This window comes from Engystomops pustulosus, chromosome 8 (genome assembly GCF_040894005.1).
Source record: "Engystomops pustulosus chromosome 8, aEngPut4.maternal, whole genome shotgun sequence".
NCBI lineage: Eukaryota > Metazoa > Chordata > Amphibia > Anura > Leptodactylidae > Engystomops > Engystomops pustulosus.
This window is the reverse complement of record NC_092418.1, coordinates 6,757,571-6,780,565: the sequence shown is the minus strand read 5'-3', so window position 1 is coordinate 6,780,565 and position 22,995 is coordinate 6,757,571. Positions and strand designations below refer to the sequence as shown.

General features: G+C 47.1%; 2 protein-coding genes across 3 annotated transcripts; one reads left to right on the top strand and one right to left on the bottom strand.

The window, feature by feature from the left end:
- Positions 1 to 466: 466 nt before the first annotated feature.
- On the bottom strand, positions 467 to 14,820 carry LOC140076300 (zinc-binding protein A33-like). Of its 2 annotated transcripts, none has more exons than XM_072122870.1 (7): positions 14,058 to 14,820; positions 10,953 to 11,048; positions 9,524 to 9,754; positions 9,239 to 9,261; positions 8,142 to 8,266; positions 3,814 to 3,922; positions 467 to 1,616 (listed from the first exon to the last, which is right to left on the bottom strand). In XM_072122870.1, the coding sequence occupies exons 1-7, from the start codon at positions 14,763 to 14,765 to the stop codon at positions 1,208 to 1,210; spliced, it is 1,701 nt and encodes a 566-aa protein (XP_071978971.1). In that variant the 5' UTR covers positions 14,766 to 14,820; the 3' UTR covers positions 467 to 1,207. The 2 variants fall into 2 exon arrangements, with proteins under 2 accessions (XP_071978971.1, XP_071978970.1); XM_072122869.1 differs by having other exon boundaries at positions 468 to 1,616; positions 3,814 to 3,925; positions 14,058 to 14,819.
- A 177-nt stretch (positions 14,821 to 14,997) lies between these two features.
- On the top strand, positions 14,998 to 21,332 carry LOC140076304 (zinc-binding protein A33-like). The gene is made up of 6 exons (XM_072122880.1): positions 14,998 to 15,546; positions 16,896 to 16,991; positions 18,849 to 19,082; positions 19,199 to 19,221; positions 19,302 to 19,432; positions 20,771 to 21,332. The coding sequence occupies exons 1-6, from the start codon at positions 15,178 to 15,180 to the stop codon at positions 21,304 to 21,306; spliced, it is 1,389 nt and encodes a 462-aa protein (XP_071978981.1). The 5' UTR covers positions 14,998 to 15,177; the 3' UTR covers positions 21,307 to 21,332.
- The last annotated feature ends 1,663 nt before the right edge of the window (positions 21,333 to 22,995 follow it).

Here is a 22,995-nt window from a genome sequence, read left to right as displayed (position 1 = left end):
GGAGCGGCGCTGTCTGCACCCGGCTCCATTCCTGCAGTAACCTGATGTGACCACTGCACAGGGAGCTGCGCTGTCTGCACCCGGCTCCATTCCTGCAGTAACCTGATGTGACCACTGCACAGGGAGCAGCGCTGTCTGCACCCGGCTCCATTCCTGCAGTAACCTGATGTGACCACTACACGGGGAGCAGCGCTGTCTGCACCCGGCTCCATTCCTGCAGTAACCTGATGTGACCACTGCACAGGGAGCGGCGCATTGCAGAACATGTGATGGATGTGCGGGGTCTCCCGGTCACTAGAACAGGGTTTTACACAATCACCAAAGTATCAACATAAAACCTTTATTATACATAAAATCTGATGCTGATAATTAGAGAACAGCAATGACTGGAGCCCAGAACCACAGGACCACAGGACCCCGGCCCCAGGACCTCAACCCCCGGCCACAGGACCTCAGCCCCCGGCCACAGGACCTCAGCCCCCGGCCACAGGACCTCAGCCCCCGGCCACAGGATCTCACTGGTCTCTCACGGCTCTGCTGGGATCTGCTCCGCTCTTCTGGGTTTCTTGGCCAGAACTTTGTCACCAAGAGGTTTTCCTTTAGGTTGAGATCAGGACTGCAATGTTTTCTGCTTTACCCGTGTTGCTGTGTTCCAGGGGGCATTTGTCCTGCATGAAAATTGCTGCTGATTGAGTGATGAGCACAAGGGAGGAACCGCGTGTTGTAGAAGAAGGTTCTGATATTTGTAGTCCCCCTACTGTGTAGCTGTATGAGAGGTCCAGCCCCTGCTGCAGAAAACATTCCCCAATCCCTGACACTTCCTCCACCACCTGTCACTGACTGCTTTACACACTTTGGGTTAAGTCTTTCTCTAGTCTGTTCACAAATATAATGTTTCCCATCAGTTCCTAATAAGTTAAGCGTTTCTCTCTGATCTCCAGCGTATAAGTAAGGTTGGGGAGTCCACGCTTGCAGACCCAGTGTGACGGCCGTGATGTTTCCAGTAGAAAAGTCTTAGGCCCCATTCACACTACCGTGTGGGGAACATAAATGCGGCCCCCATAGACGGCAGTGGGCGTACGGAGCGATACCTCTCCCCGTGTTACGGGCCATGTCCTCTCCATGGCGCTGAACCTATGCCCACCATCCCCGTTGCTGTGATTACTCCTGGCGTGGTCACCACGAGGGTCTGCAGGAGGTTCTCATGTCACAGTCGGAGGTGGACAATCTTTATGGGGACTTCTTCTAAGCCGCTGGTCCCAATGTATGGACAGAGTTCACCAGTGAAGTTAGCAGACAAGCTGTGGAGATGGGTCATCTTTTCCGCGTTGTAGAAGGAGACCTGACCTCCCGTGTAATCCAGGTACATCCCGACTCTTTTTAGTGTCACGCAGGCCACGCTGACTACCACGCTATCACTTATGAAGAGTTCGCCGTGGCTGTTCCGGAATATGGAGCAGTAAATATCATCTATAATGGCGTCGCGCTTCCTCTCCACTGTATCCTTGGCCAGTCCTACGATCCACTCCTTCTTCCCGTCTACGTCCACTTCAAAGTAGTGGCGGCCGTCGCTGAAGCACTCGGTGGTCAACGCAACGTGGAAATGAAGGGACCTCCTGGGGTTATGGTAAACACAAAGTAACGTTACTACTGTCCCCCAAAATGTGTCGCTGACCTCAGTCTAATCTCAGGGTGGCATGGGTGCCCTTTGTTAATAGGTGCTCTAAAGGTAAATTTGGTTCCGGTCCCTGTCCCAGCAAGTCCCTGTCCCAGCAAGACCCTGACCCAGCAAGACCCTGTCCCAGCAAGACCCTGTCCCAGCAAGACCCTGTCCCAGCAAGACCCTGACCCAGCAAGACCCTGACCCAGCAAGTCCCTGACCCAGCAAGTCCCTGACCCAGCAAGACCCTGTCCCAGCAAGACCCTGACCCAGCAAGACCCTGACCCAGCAAGACCCTGACCCAGCAAGACCCTGTCCCAGCAAGTCCCTGACCCAGCAAGACCCTGACCCAGCAAGACCCTGACCCAGCAAGACCCTGACCCAGCAAGTCCCTGACCCAGCAAGACCCTGTCCCAGCAAGTCCCTGACCCAGCAAGTCCCTGACCCAGCAAGACCCTGTCCCAGCAAGACCCTGACCCAGCAAGACCCTGACCCAGCAAGACCCTGACCCAGCAAGACCCTGTCCCAGCAAGACCCTGACCCAGCAAGACCCTGACCCAGCAAGACCCTGACCCAGCAAGACCCTGACCCAGCAAGTCCCTGACCCAGCAAGACCCTGTCCCAGCAAGACCCTGTCCCAGCAAGTCCCTGACCCAGCAAGACCCTGACCCAGCAAGACCCTGACCCAGCAAGACCCTGACCCAGCAAGTCCCTGACCCAGCAAGACCCTGTCCCAGCAAGACCCTGTCCCAGCAAGTCCCTGACCCAGCAAGACCCTGTCCCAGCAAGACCCTGTCCCAGCAAGACCCTGACCCAGCAAGTCCCTGACCCAGCAAGACCCTGTCCCAGCAAGTCCCTGACCCAGCAAGACCCTGACCCAGCAAGACCCTGACCCAGCAAGTCCCTGACCCAGCAAGTCCCTGACCCAGCAAGACCCTGTCCCAGCAAGACCCTGTCCCAGCAAGACCCTGACCCAGCAAGACCCTGTCCCAGCAAGTCCCTGTCCCAGCAAGTCCCTGACCCAGCAAGACCCTGTCCCAGCAAGTCCCTGACCCAGCAAGACCCTGTCCCAGCAAGTCCCTGACCCAGCAAGTCCCTGACCCAGCAAGACCCTGTCCCAGCAAGTCCCTGACCCAGCAAGTCCCTGACCCAGCAAGACCCTGTCCCAGCAAGACCCTGTCCCAGCAAGACCCTGACCCAGCAAGACCCTGACCCAGCAAGACCCTGTCCCAGCAAGACCCTGTCCCAGCAAGTCCCTGTCCCAGCAAGTCCCTGTCCCAGCAAGTCCCTGTCCCAGCAAGTCCCTGTCCCAGCAAGTCCCTGACCCAGCAAGACCCTGACCCAGCAAGACCCTGACCCAGCAAGACCCTGACCCAGCAAGACCCTGACCCAGCAAGACCCTGACCCAGCAAGACCCTGACCCAGCAAGACCCTGACCCAGCAAGACCCTGACCCAGCAAGACCCTGACCCAGCAGGACCCTGTCCCAGCAAGTCCCTGTCCCAGCAAGTTCCTGTCCCGCACTCACATTGTGCCCATGTCAGCCACCAGGATATGTCCAGTGCTTTCCCCTTATTTTTGGGATATTCCCACCAAATTAATGTTATTGTTTGTATGATGAAAAATAATACAATTGTCCAATCTACTCTCTGTATCAAGTCCTCACCGTTTTCTACATCTCTGCTTGCTGTTCTTCTATAGGAAGCTTCTATGTTTATTTCCAGGGCACAGAAATCTGACTCTGGTCACACAGGTGCAGGGCTCGTTATATCACACAGGTGCAGGGCTCGTTATATCACACAGGTGCATGGCTCGTTAGTATCGCACAGGTTCACGGCTCGTTAGTATCGCACAGGTTCACGGCTCGTTAGTATCGCACAGGTGCACGGCTCGTTAGTATCGCACAGGTGCAGGGCCCGTTAGTATCGCACAGGTGCAGGGCCCGTTAGTATCACACAGGTGCAGGGCTCTTTAGTATCACACAGGTGCAGGGCTCGTTAGTATCACAGAGAGTAATCAGAGCTGTGGGATATAACGAGCACTGGTGTGACCACGGTCAGATTTCTATCCTGTCCCCTGATTGCAGACTCTCAGTTTCTAGTGACAGACTCCGGGGTCATCAGCCGCCATTGTCCCCCCCAGATTGTAACTCACCTCTCACTGAAGAGTGTAAAAATATTTTGGCGATAGGAGAGGCTGGTCAGATCCTTGGACAGGAGCACATCCCAATTAGCCGTCTGTGGATCCAGTACCAGAGGAGCAGCTGCTGCGGAACCACATGGAAAATGAAGTTTAAGGTTTTGTCTTCTCCAAGGACAGACCGAAAGATTTCTGACTGATGAGACTGACAGGACCCATAGAGAGACACACATCCTGCACTCACTATTCTGCTGGTGCAGTCACTGTGTACATACATGACATTACTTATCCTGTACTGATCCTGAGTTACATCCTGTATTATACTCCAGAGCTGCACTCACTATTCTGCTGGTGGTGCAGTCACTGTGTACATACATGACATTACTTATCCTGTACTGATCCTGAGTTACATCCTGTATTATACTCCAGAGCTGCACTCACTATTCTGCTGCTGGTGCAGTCACTGTGTACATACATGACATTACTTATCCTGTACTGATCCTGAGTTACATCCTGTATTATACTCCAGAGCTGCACTCACTATTCTGCTGCTGGTGCAGTCACTGTGTACATACATGACATTACTTATCCTGTACTGATCCTGAGTTACATCCTGTATTATCCTCCAGAGCTGCACTCACTATTCTGCTGCTGGTGCAGTCACTGTGTACATACATGACATTACTTATCCTGTACTGATCCTGAGTTACATCCTGTATTATACTCCAGAGCTGCACTCACTATTCTGCTGCTGGTGCAGTCACTGTGTACATACATGACATTACTTATCCTGTACTGATCCTGAGTTACATCCTGTATTATACCCCAGAGCTGCACTCACTATTCTGCTGCTGGTGCAGTCACCGTGTATATACATGACATTACTTATCCTGTACTGATCCTGAGTTACATCCTGTATTATACTCCAGAGCTGCACTCACTATTCTGCTGGTGCAGTCACTGTGTACATACATGACATTACTTATCCTGTACTGATCCTGAGTTACATCCTGTATTATACCCAGAGCTGCACTCACTATTCTGCTGCTGGTGCAGTCACTGTGTACATACATGACATTACTTATCCTGTACTGATCCTGAGTTACATCCTGTATTATACCCCAGAGCTGCACTCACTATTCTGCTGCTGGTGCAGTCACTGTGTACATACATGACATTACTTATCCTGTACTGATCCTGAGTTACATCCTGTATTATACCCTAGAGCTGCACTCACTATTCTGCTGCAGGTGCAGTCACTGTGTACATACATGACATTACTTATCCTGTACTGATCCTGAGTTACATCCTGTATTATACCCCAGAGCTGCACTCACTATTCTGCTGCTGGTGCAGTCACTGTGTACATACATGACATTACTTATCCTGTACTGATCCTGAGTTACATCCTGTATTATACCCCAGAGCTGCACTCACTATTCTGCTGCTGGTGCAGTCACTGTGTACATACATGACATTACTTATCCTGTACTGATCCTGAGTTACATCCTGTATTATACTCCAGAGCTGCACTCACTATTCTGCTGCTGGTGCAGTCACTGTGTACATACATGACATTACTTATCCTGTACTGATCCTGAGTTACATCCTGTATTATACTCCAGAGCTGCACTCACTATTCTGCTGGTGGTGCAGTCACTGTGTACATACATGACATTACTTATCCTGTACTGATCCTGAGTTACATCCTGTATTATACCCCAGAGCTGCACTCACTATTCTGCTGCTGGTGCAGTCACTGTGTACATACATGACATTACTTATCCTGTACTGATCCTGAGTTACATCCTGTATTATACTCCAGAGCTGCACTCACTATTCTGCTGCTGGTGCAGTCACTGTGTACATACATGACATTACTTATCCTGTACTGACCCTGAGTTACATCCTGTATTATACTCCAGAGCTGCACTCACTATTCTGCTGCTGGTGCAGTCACTGTGTACATACATGACATTACTTATCCTGTACTGATCCTGAGTTACATCCTGTATTATACTCCAGAGCTGCACTCACTATTCTGCTGCTGGTGCAGTCACTGTGTACATACATGACATTACTTATCCTGTACTGATCCTGAGTTACATCCTGCATTATACCCCAGAGCTGCACTCACTATTCTGCTGCTGGTGCAGTCACTGTGTACATACATGACATTACTTATCCTGTACTGATCCTGAGTTACATCCTGTATTATACCCCAGAGCTGCACTCACTATTCTGCTGCTGGTGCAGTCACTGTGTACATACATGACATTACTTATTCTGTACTGATCCTGAGTTACATCCTGTATTATACTCCAGAGCTGCACTCACTATTCTGCTGCTGGTGCAGTCACTGTGTACATACATGACATTACTTATCCTGTACTGATCCTGAGTTACATCCTGTATTATACCCCAGAGCTGCACTCACTATTCTGCTGCTGGTGCAGTCACTGTGTACATACATGACATTACTTATTCTGTACTGATCCTGAGTTACATCCTGTATTATACTCCAGAGCTGCACTCACTATTCTGCTGCTGGTGCAGTCACTGTGTACATACATGACATTACTTATCCTGTACTGATCCTGAGTTACATCCTGTATTATACCCCAGAGCTGCACTCACTATTCTGCTGCTGGTGCAGTCACTGTGTACATACATGACATTACTTATCCTGTACTGATCCTGAGTTACATCCTGTATTATACCCCAGAGCTGCACTCACTATTCTGCTGCTGGTGCAGTCACTGTGTACATACATGACATTACTGATCCTGTACTGATCCTGAGTTACATCCTGTATTATACTCCAGAGCTGCACTCACTATTCTGCTGCTGGTGCAGTCACTGTGTACATACATGACATTACTTATCCTGTACTGACCCTGAGTTACATCCTGTATTATACCCCAGAGCTGCACTCACTATTCTGCTGCTGGTGCAGTCACTGTGTACATACATGACATTACTTATCCTGTACTGATCCTGAGTTACATCCTGTATTATACTCCAGAGCTGCACTCACTATTCTGCTGCTGGTGCAGTCACTGTGTACATATATGACATTACTTATCCTGTACTGATCCTGAGTTACATCCTGTATTATACCCCAGAGCTGCACTCACTATTCTGCTGCTGGTGCAGTCACTGTGTACATACATGACATTACTTATCCTGTACTGATCCTGAGTTACATCCTGTATTATACCCCAGAGCTGCACTCACTATTCTGCTGCTGGTGCAGTCACTGTGTACATACATGACATTACTTATCCTGTACTGATCCTGAGTTACATCCTGTATTATACCCCAGAGCTGCACTCACTATTCTGCTGCTGGTGCAGTCACTGTGTACATACATGACATTACTTATCCTGTACTGATCCTGAGTTACATCCTGTATTATACCCCAGAGCTGCACTCACTATTCTGCTGCTGGTGCAGTCACTGTGTACATACATGACATTACTTATCCTGTACTGATCCTGAGTTATATCCTGTATTATACTCCAGAGCTGCACTCACTATTCTGCTGCTGGTGCAGTCACTGTGTACATACATGACATTACTTATCCTGTACTGATCCTGAGTTACATCCTGTATTATACCCCAGAGCTGTACTCACTATTCTGCTACTGGTGCAGTCACTGTGTACATACATGACATTACTTATCCTGTACTGATCCTGAGTTACATCCTGTATTATACCCCAGAGCTGCACTCACTATTCTGCTGCTGGTGCAGTCACTGTGTACATACATGACATTACTTATCCTGTACTGATCCTGAGTTACATCCTGTATTATACCGCAGAGCTGCACTCACTATTCTGCTGGTGGTGCAGTCACTGTGTACATACATGGCATTATTTATCCTGTACTGATCCTGAGTTACATCCTGTATTATACCCCAGAGCTGCACTCACTATTCTGCTGCTGGTGCAGTCACTGTGTACATACATGACATTACTTATCCTGTGCTGATCCTGAGTTACATCCTGTATTATACTCCAGAGCTGCACTCACTATTCTGCTGCTGGTGCAGTCACTGTGTACATACATGACATTACTTATCCTGTACTGATCCTGAGTTACATCCTGTATTATACCGCAGAGCTGCACTCACTATTCTGCTGCTGGTGCAGTCACTGTGTACATACATGACATTACTTATCCTGTGCTGATCCTGAGTTACATCCTGTATTATACTCCAGAGCTGCACTCACTATTCTGCTGCTGGTGCAGTCACTGTGTACATACATGACATTACTTAACCTGTACTGATCCTGAGTTACATCCTGTATTATACCGCAGAGCTGCACTCACTGTTACCTGGTTGGAGCACAGACAGCATTCTCTTCCAGGTATAGTACTGGAAGGGCCCCTTGAAGAGTCCAGTTTCCGGTTTCTCTTTGATCACAGTGAGGTTCTCTTCTATCTGTCCCGTCTTACAGTGTCTGGATCAAAAATAAATAAGAAGTAATGACTGCAGTGGAAAATGCTTGGAAGCCTGGAGATGCACGTTGTTGTTGTGTCGGGTCTGACAGGTTTTTATTTGTATCTAACGCCTAACAGAGGGCAGATACATAAACACAGGGCAAACTGAGCGTCCCCGACCCTATATTCAAGGCAGATAAGCTGCAGCCAGTAGTACGTGGCACCTGTGGCTCCTCTTCCACAGACTCGGCCACGCTCCATCTGTGCACAGAAGGGGCAGTAATGAGAAGGTGGTAGAAGGAGGCAAGAGGAGAAGATGAATATCCACCCTCTACCTCCCCCTGATGCCCCTAAGATTATTTTGTAGGATGTCAGAGCTCCCCTTAATATTAGTAACGGAGATGATTCTTGTGCAGTGTGAGACTGTTTAATACTTGATGATAGATTTACTCTGAGGCTCCGCCTTCTGGGCCACACCCATTTCATGTGAGAACACGCCTCTTTTCCAATAAGTCAAACTACATAAACTTGAAGGGGTTGTCCACTTTTCAATAAGTCTCTTCCATTAGACATGTCTCTGCATGTATACATCCCCTGATATCTTCAGCCTTGCCCTTTTCTCCCCCTGTTGCCCTCTGTATATACACAGGTCCCTCTTTCACTGCTCTAGGACCTCCTAATGCTTCTCTATTTACTTTACATGGCAGGAAGATGAGAGGATTAAGGGTAAGTCATACTGTGCCTCTGCAGCTCCTTATATTCAGAGCTCAGACATGTAAACAAAGAAGCACAGAGAGTCTACACACAGCACAAAAGTAAGTACCAGGGCTGCTGAATCCCTTAATGAACATTCAGGGATTATTCACAAGGCAGTAAAGGCCCATGGGAAGCTTATGTAAAAGTGTGGCCAACCCCTTTATCAGGTAGACGTTTTTTTTTAAGGGTTTCTGATGCATTTTGCCGAGTTTCTGGCTTGCAATTGTGATACTCACTGCGATAGAAATTCTCTGATATCCTGTAGGAAGAGAAAGGTAGACAGTTACAGGTCAGCATGAGGACACATTACGTTTCCATCATGTTCAGGATCTCTGCTTGCTGCCATCTACTGCATCTTATGTTGGCGGTATCCATCAGTAGGGACTCCCATCACTAGGCTCACAGCCACACTACCCCCCCTGGGGTTCTAGGATCAGGGGGCAGTGGCTTTACATATCAGGACATACGTTATAACCCCCCCACACACACACACATCTTACTGATACTGAGACGTCTCTGACCTGCAATGCCCCAATGTCGCTGTCCACCAACTTCTTCTGACACTCCTCCAGGTTTGTCTCCAGGAGCTTCTGCTTCTTGCGGAGAGTTTCCTTATTTTCCTCCATTTTCTTCAGGAGGGGGTCGTAGGTTACATCCAGTTGTTGGAGTTGATCGCTTTTTGCGTCCTCTAAAAACTTGTGCAGTTTCTCAAACTCTTTGGTGATGTGTTCAGACACCTGCACCTTGTTAGTCTGTGAATAAGAGACGGGTTTCTTAAATGTTTTAACGACTTCCAAGCTCCTAGAATAGACAATGACCCCCATGTGACCCAATTCATGAAATCCAAAAATATCCTAACCTATAAATGTAGAGCGTTCACCTACCTCTACTGGTGTATTCCTTCACCTGGAAGCCTTGATTGTATTGCACCACACCCGTCTGTCTCCTGCAGACTCTGCTCTGGTTCACTAATGGTTATACTGAGAATCTTTCTCCACTCCCATTGCTCCCCTGTTTGATGTCCGAGTACTGAGCCAATCACCCTCTGGATAGAGGCCACGGATTCTCATATAAGGTTTTGGTGGATCAATGCTCTTTGCCTGCTATAGTCTTTTATTTGTGTTTTTTTTTCTGTATTCTGGTATCTTTGACTTTTTGATTCTTTGACTATCCATTTACCTTGCGATCTTGTACTACGTTGTCCTCTAGGTTTGTACATTGTCCTTGCTCTTTTTGTATTGCCTTTGTTTTTCCATTTTTGGAGCAGGAAGGAAACGTTGACTTATTGGGGCAGATTTACTTACCCCGTCCAGTCGCGATCCAGCGGCGCGTTCTTCGGCGAGGATTCGGGTTCTGCCGGGATTCACTAAGGTCCGTGCGCCCGATGTCCACCAGGTGTCGCTGCTGTGCTGAGGTCCCTGGAGTTGACCTTCTTCCTGGTGCATGTGAGCGCTTGATCTTGTGACACAAATTATTTAAATTGTGCAAATTTTCTGAATCCGTTGTGTTGTTCGACGGCCACACCCCCGATTTCTGTCACGTGAAAGCCGGCGCCAATGTCCAAAATCCGATTCCGTGCACCAAAATCCTGGGGCAATTCGGGGGAAATCGGAAATCGTCGGGAAACCAGAAGAAAGTGCGCGATTCGGACCCTTAGTAAATGAGCCCCAATGTCTACCTACTGCATAGAGAAGGCTGGGACAGCTGGGAAGTGGGTTTAATCTCAGGGCCCACTGTCATTCCTTTACACCAGAGACATAACTGTCCTTCATGGAGCACCTGGGTGCCAACAGGTAGTAAAACTGCTAGACTAATGTTTAGTCTCGCTTACTGGGAGCAATAACATAGTAACTGTCTCACAAAGCGCCAAACTTTCTTGTCACTTGTTTCACGTTACCCAGGTTATAGCGGCCATACACAGAGAGTTACTGCAGCACCAGAGACCCTCACCTTGTGTTCTGTCATCCTCTCCTCCTGATCGTCGCTCATGTTGGTGACTTTATTCATTAACATCAGCTGCTTCTGGACATTCACATACACCACAACCTATAATGATAATTAGTGTGCGGTTATTATATTCTATATATATTACCGTATTTTTCGGATTATAAGACGCACCATCAATAAATGCCTGCTAAAACGTCTAGGTTCATATATAAGGCGCACCGCACTATAAGGTGCACCTGATTATAAGGATGAATGACCAGCAGGTGGCAGACCTGTGCACAGTACAAGGCAGCTGCTGTCTGTAAGTACGGTTCATATATAAGGCGCACCGAATTATAAGGATGAGTGACCAGCAGGTGGCAGACCTGTGCACAGTACATGGCAGCTGCTGTCTGTAAGTACGGTTCATATATAAGGCGCACTGGATTATAAGGATGAGTGACCAGCAGGTGGCAGACCTGTGCACAGTACAAGGCAGCTGCTGTCTGTAAGTACGGTTCATATATAAGGCGCACCGGATTATAAGGATGAGTGACCAGCAGGTGGCAGACCTGTGCACAGTACATGGCAGCTGTTGTCTGTAAGTACGGTTCAAATATAAGGCGCACCGGATTATAAGGGTGAGTGACCAGCAGGGGGCAGACCTGTGCACAGTACAAGGCAGCTGCTGTCTGTAAGTACGGTTCATATATAAGGCGCACCGGATTATAAGGATGAGTGACCAGCAGGTGGCAGACCTGTGCACAGTACAAGGCAGCTGCTGTCTGTAAGTACGGTTCATATATAAGGCGCACTGGACTATAAGGCGCACCTTGGATTTCAAAGAAAATCAAAGGATTTTTTGTGCACCTTATAGTCCGAAAAATACGGTATATTATAATTCTCCTTACAACTATTTTTTTGAAGCTATATCAGTATACGCAGATATTCTATAGATTTGCTGGAAGCATTGCCCAGGCTCAGCTTATTTTCTGTAAAACAAAAACTTATTACTCTGTGGAAGACTTCAGGTTTTTTTTTTTTTTTGGTGCAGTTTTTATTACTGTAACTTCGGCTTTTGGTCTAGAATAGAAATTTCTTCATATACTGATTGCAGAAACACTATATACATTATTGTTTATACTAAACCCAGTCAGATGTCCAAATCTGCTTAATTTTACCCAAATTTATCTATTTTCTGGTGACCGGTGATCAGTGCTACACACACAGTATTTTTTGGACTATAAGGTGCACAAAAAATCCTTTGATTTTCTCAAAAATCCAAGGTGCGCCTTATAGTCCAGTGCGCCCTATATATGAACCGTACTTACAGACATTTATTAATGTGTTTGCACCAGTTTTCTTGAGTACTTTGCACATACATTCATGTACAACCTGCTTGCCCGTGCATTTATGCAGCGTTTCTGCGAGTATTGTGTCACAATTGTGTGCATTTGCACCGGCTACCACATTTATGTCTGTAAGTCCAACATAATAGTGAGTGCAATAGAGTGCAATAGAAAGAATAACTATTGCACTCACTATATGTTTGCGTTTTTGCGCATGCAGCATGAAGACCGCGCTCCAAAGCACTCTCCGAATCTGAAGCACTCTACACATTAGGGAGTCAAATTGCACGCAGTGCGTTCACTGGATACGCTGGAGAGGAGGAGGGGTGAGCAGTATAGAGAAGCGAGCGGCTGGCGGAATATAGGACATGTCCTATACGTCACCATACACGGTCACCGTGTGCTCACCGCAGAGTGACCGGGCGCCATAGACGTCAATGGGGACCGATATGTGGCCGCAAATGGTGCGGCCGCATATCGGTCCCCATTACGTTTGTGTGAATGAGTCCTTATACATATACATACATGTATACTCTCATATATACACATTTATGTATTCATATATACATCATATGCTTAGACATACAATATACAACCATGTATACACAATGCATATTCATACAAACAGACACACACACACATCATATACATAAACACACATACAGCATATACACACTCACACATTGGGGCAGATTTACTTACCCGGTCCGTTCGCGATCCAGCGGTGCGTTCTCTACGCTGGATTCGGGTCCGGACGGGATTCACTAAGGTAGTTCCTCCGCCGTCCACCAGGTGGCGCTGCTGCGCTGAAGTTCCCCGGAGGCGCGCTGGAATGCCCTGAAATTCACCGGCCTATACCTGGTGAAGGTAAGTGTAATTTTCGCTACACATTTTTTGTCTTAAATGCGGCGGTTTTTCTGAATCCGTCGGGTTTTCGTTCGGCCACGCCCCCGATTTCCGTCGCGTGCATGCCAGCGCCGATACGCCACAATCCGATCGCGTGCGCCAAAATCCCGGGGCAATTCAGGTACAATCGGCGCAAATCGGAAATATTCGGGTAACACGTCGGGAAAACGCGAATCGGGCCCTTAGTAAATGACCCCCATTATATATATATATATATATATACACGCATCTAAAATACATATAAAAGTACTTGCATCTTTGGAGGCCACAGAGACAGACCAGTGGGAGACAGACCAGACCAGATGAGATGGATGAGCGGCTCACAGACCGGGCAGGCGACCCACGGACCAGGGGTGCGTGCCGCCCACAGGCAAGACTGGCAAAATGGCCGGGTGAGACGGGACAGAAATGAGCCAGGGTGCAACTCAGACAAGACAGACGGACAGGTGGGACACAGATGAGCCGAGTGGGATTCAGGCAAGACGGGCATGACACAGACGAGCCAACGGGGCACAGGTGAGACGGATGGGCCAGCAGAACACAGGCAAGATGGGAGGGCCACAGATCAGATAGTTGGGCTGGTGGATGTCCCACAGACGTAGTGTGCAGGGGTGCGGAGATGAAGTGTGCAGGCGGGGCCCCTATTGTTGCCATGTTGTTGCCACGCCTGCAGGGAGGGAAGGGCCCAGGAGAATGGCAATAATAAATTTTGGTTCTGCTGTCATCCCGGGCCCCTGGGCAGTGCGGGCCCCATAGCAGCCACTACAACTGTTGTTACGCCACTGGTCACCAGTATATACTAGACCATAGTAACGGTTGCCCATGGTCGTGTGACGTTGTGTTCCAATATAAACTTTGCTCACGACTTGCTTACCTTTATCAAATCTGATGCCTCGGCCAGGGGCAGGAACTTATGCTGTTCATGCTGGAAGGAATCTCTACACACCAAGCAGCACAATGTTTGGTCGTAGAGGCAGAAAAGTGAGATCCTCTCCTTGTGCTTGTCACACTCGTGCACTAGCTTTTGTTCTTGTCCTTCCTCCCGTCCTTGCTCTTGATCGCGGTTTCCTGGGCGGTTTATTCTCTTTACCAGGCTGCCCAGGACGTGGTCATGAACATAGCTCTTTTTGGGGCACGCTTGATTACAAGTGGGGCATAATGTACCCCCTTGATTTGTAGACCTTGCCTTCTTCTGCAGACATTCATGACAAAAGCTGTGCCCACATGTCTGCAAGGAAACTGGGTCTCGAAATCTTTCGCAACACAGACTGCAGGCGAGTTGGTCGGAGAAGTCCTGAGAAGCCTTCAGCATTTGTCTTATGTCTTCTCTATTTTCTTTAATCCTTCCGACCAAGTCACTCATTGTAATATTGGGGATACACAAGTGAGCAGGGCAGATCTTCTTACAGACGGGACATGTTTTATCCTGACCTTCCCTGACCCCGGATTTCTGTTGCCTTTGTAAGCAAGTGTGGCAGAAGTTGTGGCCACAGGACTGCAGAGTAACCGGATCCTTGAAGATGTGGTGGCAGAGGGGACAGGAGAGTCCATCGCTGAGGTTTTCGATGGTCCCACAGGCCATGGTGTCTGGATCTATTGCTGACCGATAATGATTAAACTACAAACACAACCTATGGTACAGGTTTCGATTTTGATAACAGCTGACACGCCCTTGAGTAGAATGAAACCGGGCTGGTGTTTCCTCACTCAACACACAATTCCCGTAACTTACAATGTTATATTTGGCTGAAGTCTAAAAGGCTGGGCAAACCACATCATCATCATCATGGAGATAAAAACAACAGAGGTGAAATCCGGAGAGAGAAAAACAGGAAGACCTATGCAAAGTAGGTTCAGAAGGTCCGAGCCGCTCATCAAATCCAGTGCCTGTACAGTTTTACTCTTATCACGTTATAAAGAAGAGTCGCCGTGATGTGATCGTGCCTTGTGTTCTTCTGCTGATTGTACCCAAGTATCTCAGCTGAAAAGGAACCATGAATCCTCCAACATATGAAGAGTTAAAGTGTCGCCTTTGTAGGGAGCTTTTTAAAAGCCCCATGATGCTCGGGTGTGGTCACAGCTTCTGTAAGACTTGCTTGGATGAGAAGCTCGAAACCCAACAGAAATGTCCTACTTGCCAGGAGAGGCTAAGACCAGGCCAAAAACCAACCCCCAACACCCTGCTGGCCAACATATTATCCTGCCTTGTACGGCAAAGGAAAGAACTCTGTGATACGCACGGCGAGAAGTTACTTTTCTTTTGCACGGATTGTGAAATGACGGGATGCATCGTGTGTAAAGAAGCAACGAAACATCTGAACCACACGTTCCTGCCCATGCAAGAAGCTCTGGAGATATACAAGGTATTTCCTGGGTCGAGAGCTATGGTGGTGCTGAAGGGAGTATATCTAGTAGAGGCAGTGTATGATGCTGCTATGGGGTACACTGGTCATGTAGAGTCCCATATTTGGGCTGTGTGTTAGCGTCTTCTCAACGACGAGCACAAGGCCTCATGCATTTCAGTGATCTCTGACGCGGCAGTGGTTTCCATGTCCCCTTGTCTGAGGCGACTGCCAGAGCAACAAACTTTGGAGCCTTGCCAGTCTTACCCGTCTCCTTTTGTACTGTTATCGGTACACCAGAGGACCTCACATGCCAAAAGACACAGGGGCTGCAAACACCGGTCCAAGGGTCCAATGTTTGTGTCCCAATATTACACACTTTTGTATACATATTGCCTAATATGTATATATATATATATATATATATATATATATATATATATATAGAACATTACATTATTTGTATACAGGCAGTCCCCGGGTTACGTACAAGATAGGGTCCGGAGGTTTGTTCTTAAGTTCAATTTGTATGTAAGTCAGAACTGTATGTTTTATAATTGGAGATCCAGACAAAAATTTTTTTGCCCCAGTGACAATTGGAGTTTAAACATTTTTTGCTGTAATGGGACCAAGGATTATCAATAAAGCTTCATTACAGACACCTAACAGCTGATCATTGCAGTCTGGGACTATACTAAAGCATCCAGAGAGGTCACCAGAGGTCAGAGGGGCAGAGGGGTTTGTCTGTAACTATGGGTTGTCTGTAAGTCGGGTGTCCTTAAAGGGGTATTCTCATCTGGGCGCTCACATTCAGTTTCATTAATCTGCCATATGTAAACATTTCTTCAATTGGATGTTATTAAAAAAAATGTTCCTGTGTGAAGATAATTTCTCATAAATGTAGTCATGTTGTCCCTTAGAAACGAGATGGCTTCCCCGGATACGACCACCTCACACTCTGGCAGCGGTGGCCAGACATGCGCTAATGAGCTCTGCCTGACCACCTGGATTCAGCGATCATTACCACAGGACGGCTGTAGGACATGCAATAACTCCCAGACATTTAATATTCAGAAACTTTTTGTTTCTTTGTGCAATCTCTCCAGCAGAGGTGGCCGTAACCAAGGACTCAGTCTTGTTTCTAAGGGACCACATGACTACATTTATGAGAAATTATCTTCACACAGGAACATTTTTTTTAATAACATCTCATTGAAGAAATGTTTATATATGGCAGATTAATGAAACTGAAAGTGAATGCCCAGACGAGAATACCCCTTTAAGTAGGGGACCGCCTGTATATATACACACACATTATATACATTATACATACATAGATTGTCGTTACCTGATTTTAATGTAATCCATAGGGCGACTTTACATGCACCCTCTTCTCAATGGAAAAAAGTTTTCAGTTACTAAACCGGGAAATCGGGAACCAGGAAGAAGAAATCCAAAAGCTCAAGGTAATAAATGGTTTACAAACTTTACACCCTACAACTTATCTCGATGTCCCGCAGCTTCACAGCTGAAATTACAGTATTTGCACAGAGCTGCCATGGCGATCTGCATCCTTATAATTGTCACGGTGTGGTCATCTATTGAAGGAAACGCTATCTATCCTTTAGTAAGTCATGGATGAAACTATTTCCCTTAGGCCTACAGCACATGATCAGAGTCTGTTATAATGCAGGGACTTCCGTCCTCTGCAAGGTGTGCAGTCCCTGGGGTCGGGGCCTGTATTTACACCGGAGGCCTCCGAAAAATAGTTTCTTCCCCGACCTCGTCTCTGACCTCTCACGCAGCCAAACCAGTTTCCTACACTGTACTGACGAGATGCAAGAACATCGAAACAGCTCATTCTAGAATATTCTGGTTTTGTTATTGGACATCACGACACTTTGTTTTCCTAATAAAGTCATGCTTAATGTTAAAGGGGGTTTTGTGGCAAAGTTTTCCTTATTCCACCCTGGAAAATGTATTAGCACGTATCCTTCAGTATGGAGACTTACGCGAGGGGGGGGTGTCTATACACAAAGTTGTGGTTTAGTTTTTGGTTTTGTAGGATGAAGCTGATATATTTAAGAGTAAGACTAAATTCACACCTTTGTTCGGCAGGTTCAGATATTATTGATGGTGAAATAATAGTAGAGCAGCCCTCGAAATTGTTCTGCTATGTATAAGGGAAGTGTCACAGAAGCCAACCCTCCGTATGTAGAGGTCTGCGGGAAATGAAAGACCTTCCATGGTTTGTTTCTTTTTGTAACAGAACCTCCCGATTCAGGTGTGAACTAGGCCAACATTTTACTTCCTTGAAAATGGTACAAAACAGTAATGTTATCACATATCTCAGCGGGGTTGGATTGAATTCAACTGGGATCAGGTACCATGTGGCTGGTTTTCTATTGCTTCATGGTGCCGATGGAACTGATCAGTTTGGACTTGTGAAACTTTTGGACTTCTTTAGCTAACTTGGCACCTAGTCTGACATATAATACTGAAAAGTACCTGACAATGGGGGTCATTTTCCCCTTTTTATTTAACCCTTCCCTGTTTTTATCTTGTTATCTCAGTTCTTTGTGAAATGCAGGTCCTTTTTTTTTTTTTTAATTTTTGTACTTTTTAGGCGCAAATTTTAAACTCATACCATTGTCTTCCCTACACATTGGTCAGGGCTGGAGTGTTGTCACACAATTATTTGCACCCTTTTAGGCGCAAATTGATGTTAAATCAGGCGTAAAGCAGGAGAAATACAAAGGCAAATTAGGCACAGACCCGGGATTGCTGTTACATGGCGCAAACTCTTGAAAAAGGCACAAAAAATTGCACAAATAACTCAATGGGGGTCATTTACTAAGGGCCCGAATCACGATTTTCCGACGCGTTTCCTGAGTATTACCGTTTTTCCCTGAATTGCCCCGGGTTTTTGGAGCACGTGATTGGATTGGGGCGCATCGGGGCCGGCATGCACGCGACGGAAATCGGGAGGGGGGGGCGTGGCCGTTGGAAAACCCAACAGATTCGGAAAATATCGCCATATTTTTTAAAAAAAAAAGTGTCGCTTGCATGCACTTACCTGCACCCGGCCTGGCTTGGTGAACTCCGGCGGACTTCAGCGCAGTAGCGACACCTGGTGGACATTGGGCGCACTACCTTAGTGAATCGCCGGAAGACACGAATCCTTGACGGAGAACGCGCCGCTGCATCGCGTCAGGACCGGGTAAGTAAATCTGCCCCAATGTCCCCAAAAACTCACAAAGATAGAACAAAAAAACCCCCAAAACATGCATCTCCTCTTCTTAACTACTGTGTCCGCCATACAGATGAGCCACATCCACATGGAGCAACACCTAATATCGGAGTTTAAGCAGCTGCGTTCACACCTCGAGTCATTGGAAAACACAATGAGAGATCGTCTCAGGCAGGAGAGCGAAGCAAACACAAGGGTCATGCAGACAAATCTGGCTGAGCTTGAGAAGAAAAGGCAGAGGATGGCGACCTCAAGGTCACGGATCCAAAGCAAGAAGGACATGGAGGATGCGAGGGACTTCCTGGCTGTAAGTTTCTGATGTGTATAACGGGAGCGGCAATGGCCAAAATCCTGTGGTATTAAAAATTCTGCTCGACTTTTCTGCCTTTATTTCTAAGGTTTCTTCATCTGTTGTTTTTACAGGATATTAAAGATTTTCTCCAAGAGTGAGTACCAGAAGTTGTGTGTATGATTTGTAATGTAAATTAACATACATTGATATTCATATTTACATGTTTGTGATTAGGTCAGCCCGGGAGCAAGAGGAGGAAAGGAAAACGGAGATCAGAGTGGAAGCGCCAACGCTAAACCCGGGACTTTATTGTGGACCAATTCAGTACATGGCATGGGAGAACATGAAGAAAGTTCTCCAGCCTGGTGAGTGCAGGAGAGTCCGAGAATTTTAAGTTTGACTTTTTTTTTTTCATCTTAGGAATCCAATGGACCAGTTTCCATCTGCATTTAAAATTACCGTACATACTCGTGTATAAGCCGACCCAAGTATAAGCCGAGACCCCTAATTTTACCACAAAAACATGGGAAACCTATTGACTCGAGTATAAGCCGAGGGTGGGAAATGCATTGGTCACAGCCTCCCCATTATATAGCCTGCCGGACCCTGCCCCATAGTATATAGCCAGCACCTGCCCCCCCCAGTCTATAGCCTGCCAGCCCATATCCCCCAGTCTATAGCCAGCCCCCTGCCCCAGTCTATAGCCAGCCCCCTGCCCCAGTCTATAGCCAGCCCCCTGCCCCAGTATATAGCCAGCCCCTGCCGGAAAGGTGAGTTTTGATATATTTTTTTTACTCGAGTATAAGCCGAGTTTGGGGTTTCAGCACCCCTTTTTTTGTGCTGAAAAACTAGGCTTATACTCGAGTATATATGGTACATTTTTTTTTTTTTTTTTTAAACAGACTTTAAACCGATGTCTGGACAGAAAAATATCATTTTTTTTAAAGGAGAACTTTAATGGATCAGTGTAAACAACAGATACCTGGCTTTCCGTTAGGCCCGTTCCACACCTGCATCATACTCGCAACATATGCGGCCCGAACTCAGCATGTCAGTTCAGTTCCTGTTTGCAGCGTTCCGGCTGGGGGGAAATCCGGGCAGCACACGTTGCGAGTGTTATGCGAGTTTGTCAATCTGTCCAGTCCTTGCATCGTTCTGTGCAAACCGTGGGCTGCACGCGTTCACGTGCATGCGCCTTACAGGCCATCCATTAGCTTACACAGACAACACAATCCTGAAAAACACTAGCGATGAGCGGAGAGATCGTTAGGAGCATCTCCTGCAGGATGACCGCCAAAGATTTCTGAGCCATCATTCAGAAAACGTAACTGGTGATCACTGCGATAGAATAGAACTGATCTCACAATAAGATGCATGGAGCCTTCTGCTCTCGTAACATCTTTCTATACATTGACTATGGATCCAACTTCACACCCGAGCTTGAGCCCTCGTGAGAGCTACAGAGGAGCCTGGAAGATATTTGTCAATGCAGATAAAACTGAAACTTCTACCGTGACTTCCGAGTCACCGGTTTCCCAAACTATCAATAATTCATGTGTTCTGATCAATGATTTTATAAAAAGATAACAATGTATTTGCACGCGCGTCCCATTATTCTACTGGCTTGTGTAGGAGCTGCCCACAAAACCTATTTCGGTTGTGCACGTTGAACAACCTGGGACTAACGACGCTTTTTCTTCTAGGCGTTTCCAATATTGTGCTGGACCCGGCGACTGCCCACCCCGCTCTACGCATCTCACATGACCTCACCACAATATGTTACAAACCAACAAATAAAGAAGAAAATACAGAAACACCCAAAAGATACAACACAACAATCGGTGTCCTGGGCTCCCGTGGCTTCAGCAATGGGAAACATTTCTGGATGGCAGATGTGGGGATGAAGCAAGGATGGATATTAGGGATGACGGCAGAGAGTTGTAATAGGAAAGGGGAGGTTGAGCTGAGCCCAGAGAAAGGTTACTGGACAATAAGAAGATGGATGGACGGTAACTACACTGCAATGTCTTGTCCACCAGCAGCACTGACGGTGACGGGGCGTCCCCGGAGGATCGGGGTGTATGTGGACTATGAAGCTGGGCAGGTGTCCTTCTACGACATGAGTGGCCCAGCTCACATCTACACATTTACAGGAAGGTTCAGTGAAAGCCTCTACCCCTTCTTATCTCCCTGTGAGAACGAGGGGCAAACAATCAGGCTCTGCCACCTCAATTTGTAAATGGAGATGAAAATTAATCCCCCCCCCCCCCCAACAAAAAACAAACTCTGCCCAAACATAAGCAAATATAAATTCTCCGGTGTTCTCACGAGGGTTGAGGTCCTGGAGAATATGTTCCTTTCTTCTTCATTTATAAGCAGTGTAAATAAAGATACAATATTGTGCCGCAGGAGAGAACCCAACCCCCGGCGAGCAGAGCTCCGCACCACAGTCTGAGGAGACAAGTGATAATAGGAGACGTCGCTAGGAAAGCCTAGAGCACAGGACCTCCAAATTCTAGGATGGGAACGTAACCAATAACTTTACTCTTTGCACCGAATCTTGTTCTTGTGACTATTCTAGGAGACAAAATGCTAGCATTCACCTACAGATAAAGCTGTATGAAGGCTTGTGCATTGTAGGACACGTCTTCAGTGACACCTCGTAAGAGATTATTATTAACTTTATTGTTATTAACTGGAAAAAATCTGCAATTACGTATTGTTATGCGGTTTTATGGATGCAGAGTTTATGCGGATGCCTCATATCATTAGTCACAGTCATCATTGGTCGTTTCTGTCACTATAGTCTGAGGACCAGAACTTTTCTGCTGATTTCTAGATGCTTCTTCATGTATTGAATAAAGAAATAAAAAACACCTTGCGCAACCTTCCTTATGTGAATGAATAATTGCCCGTGGCCACTAAACCATTTAACCTCCTAAACTACAATATCAATGTAAATCTAGTTGTATTGCCCCCTTGGAGATGCGAGTCTTACATATCTGGAGCGGATACAAAAATTCTAACACAAGTGCCTCAACGATTGATCCAGGAGGTCACAAAAGTACCTGGAAGAAGATAGATAAAGTAGTTCAGGCCTCAGTTAGGAGCAGCACAATATAGAGGGGTAATATGGCCTCCATGGAAGAGGCGAGGAATGAAGAACACAATTGACCAAAATGAACAAAAAGCCAACATGTCACAACCCCAAAGACTTAAAGGGGGTCTCCGATGAGAGCTAGTTTGTCCCTATCTACAAGAGAGGAGTGGGATCCCCACAGATCACGAAAACGTGGGTGCGTTACACCAGAGATGACCGGAGCAGCCATCTGTGCATGTCCTGGCTGCACCATTCATCTCTATGGAGATTGGCAAGCGACGCACTTGTCTATCTCCATCAGCTTCATAGAGATGAATGAGGCAGCCGGCACATGCACAACTGCCTGCTCCGGTCATCTCAGGTGCTCCCATCACCAAGTCCCTCGCTATCAGAAAGCTAAGCCCTTCCCAATGAAGCGTTTTGGAAGACATGAATTCAGTTACATCTCTCAAAAGGCAAACCGACATAGTAGCACATTTACTTACCCGTCCCGTCGCGATCCCCGTGGTGCATTGTCCGAGGAGGAATCGGAGCTGCGGCGACTCACTAAGATCCTGCATCCAATTTCCTGCATGTGTCGCTTCCCCGCTCAGGTCCGCCGGAGTTCACCATCTTCTTCCCGGTGCATGTAAGTGCATTGTCCGTGTATAATGCGCTGTGCAGGGAGTCACTAAGATCCTGCACCCGATATCCTGCATGTATCACTTCCCCGCTCAGGTCCCCGGAGTTCACCTTCTTCTTCCTGGTGCATGTGCATAGCTTGCGACACAATTTTAAATGTTAAATACCGCGCTTAGTCCGAATCAGTTGGGTTGACCGACGGCCCAC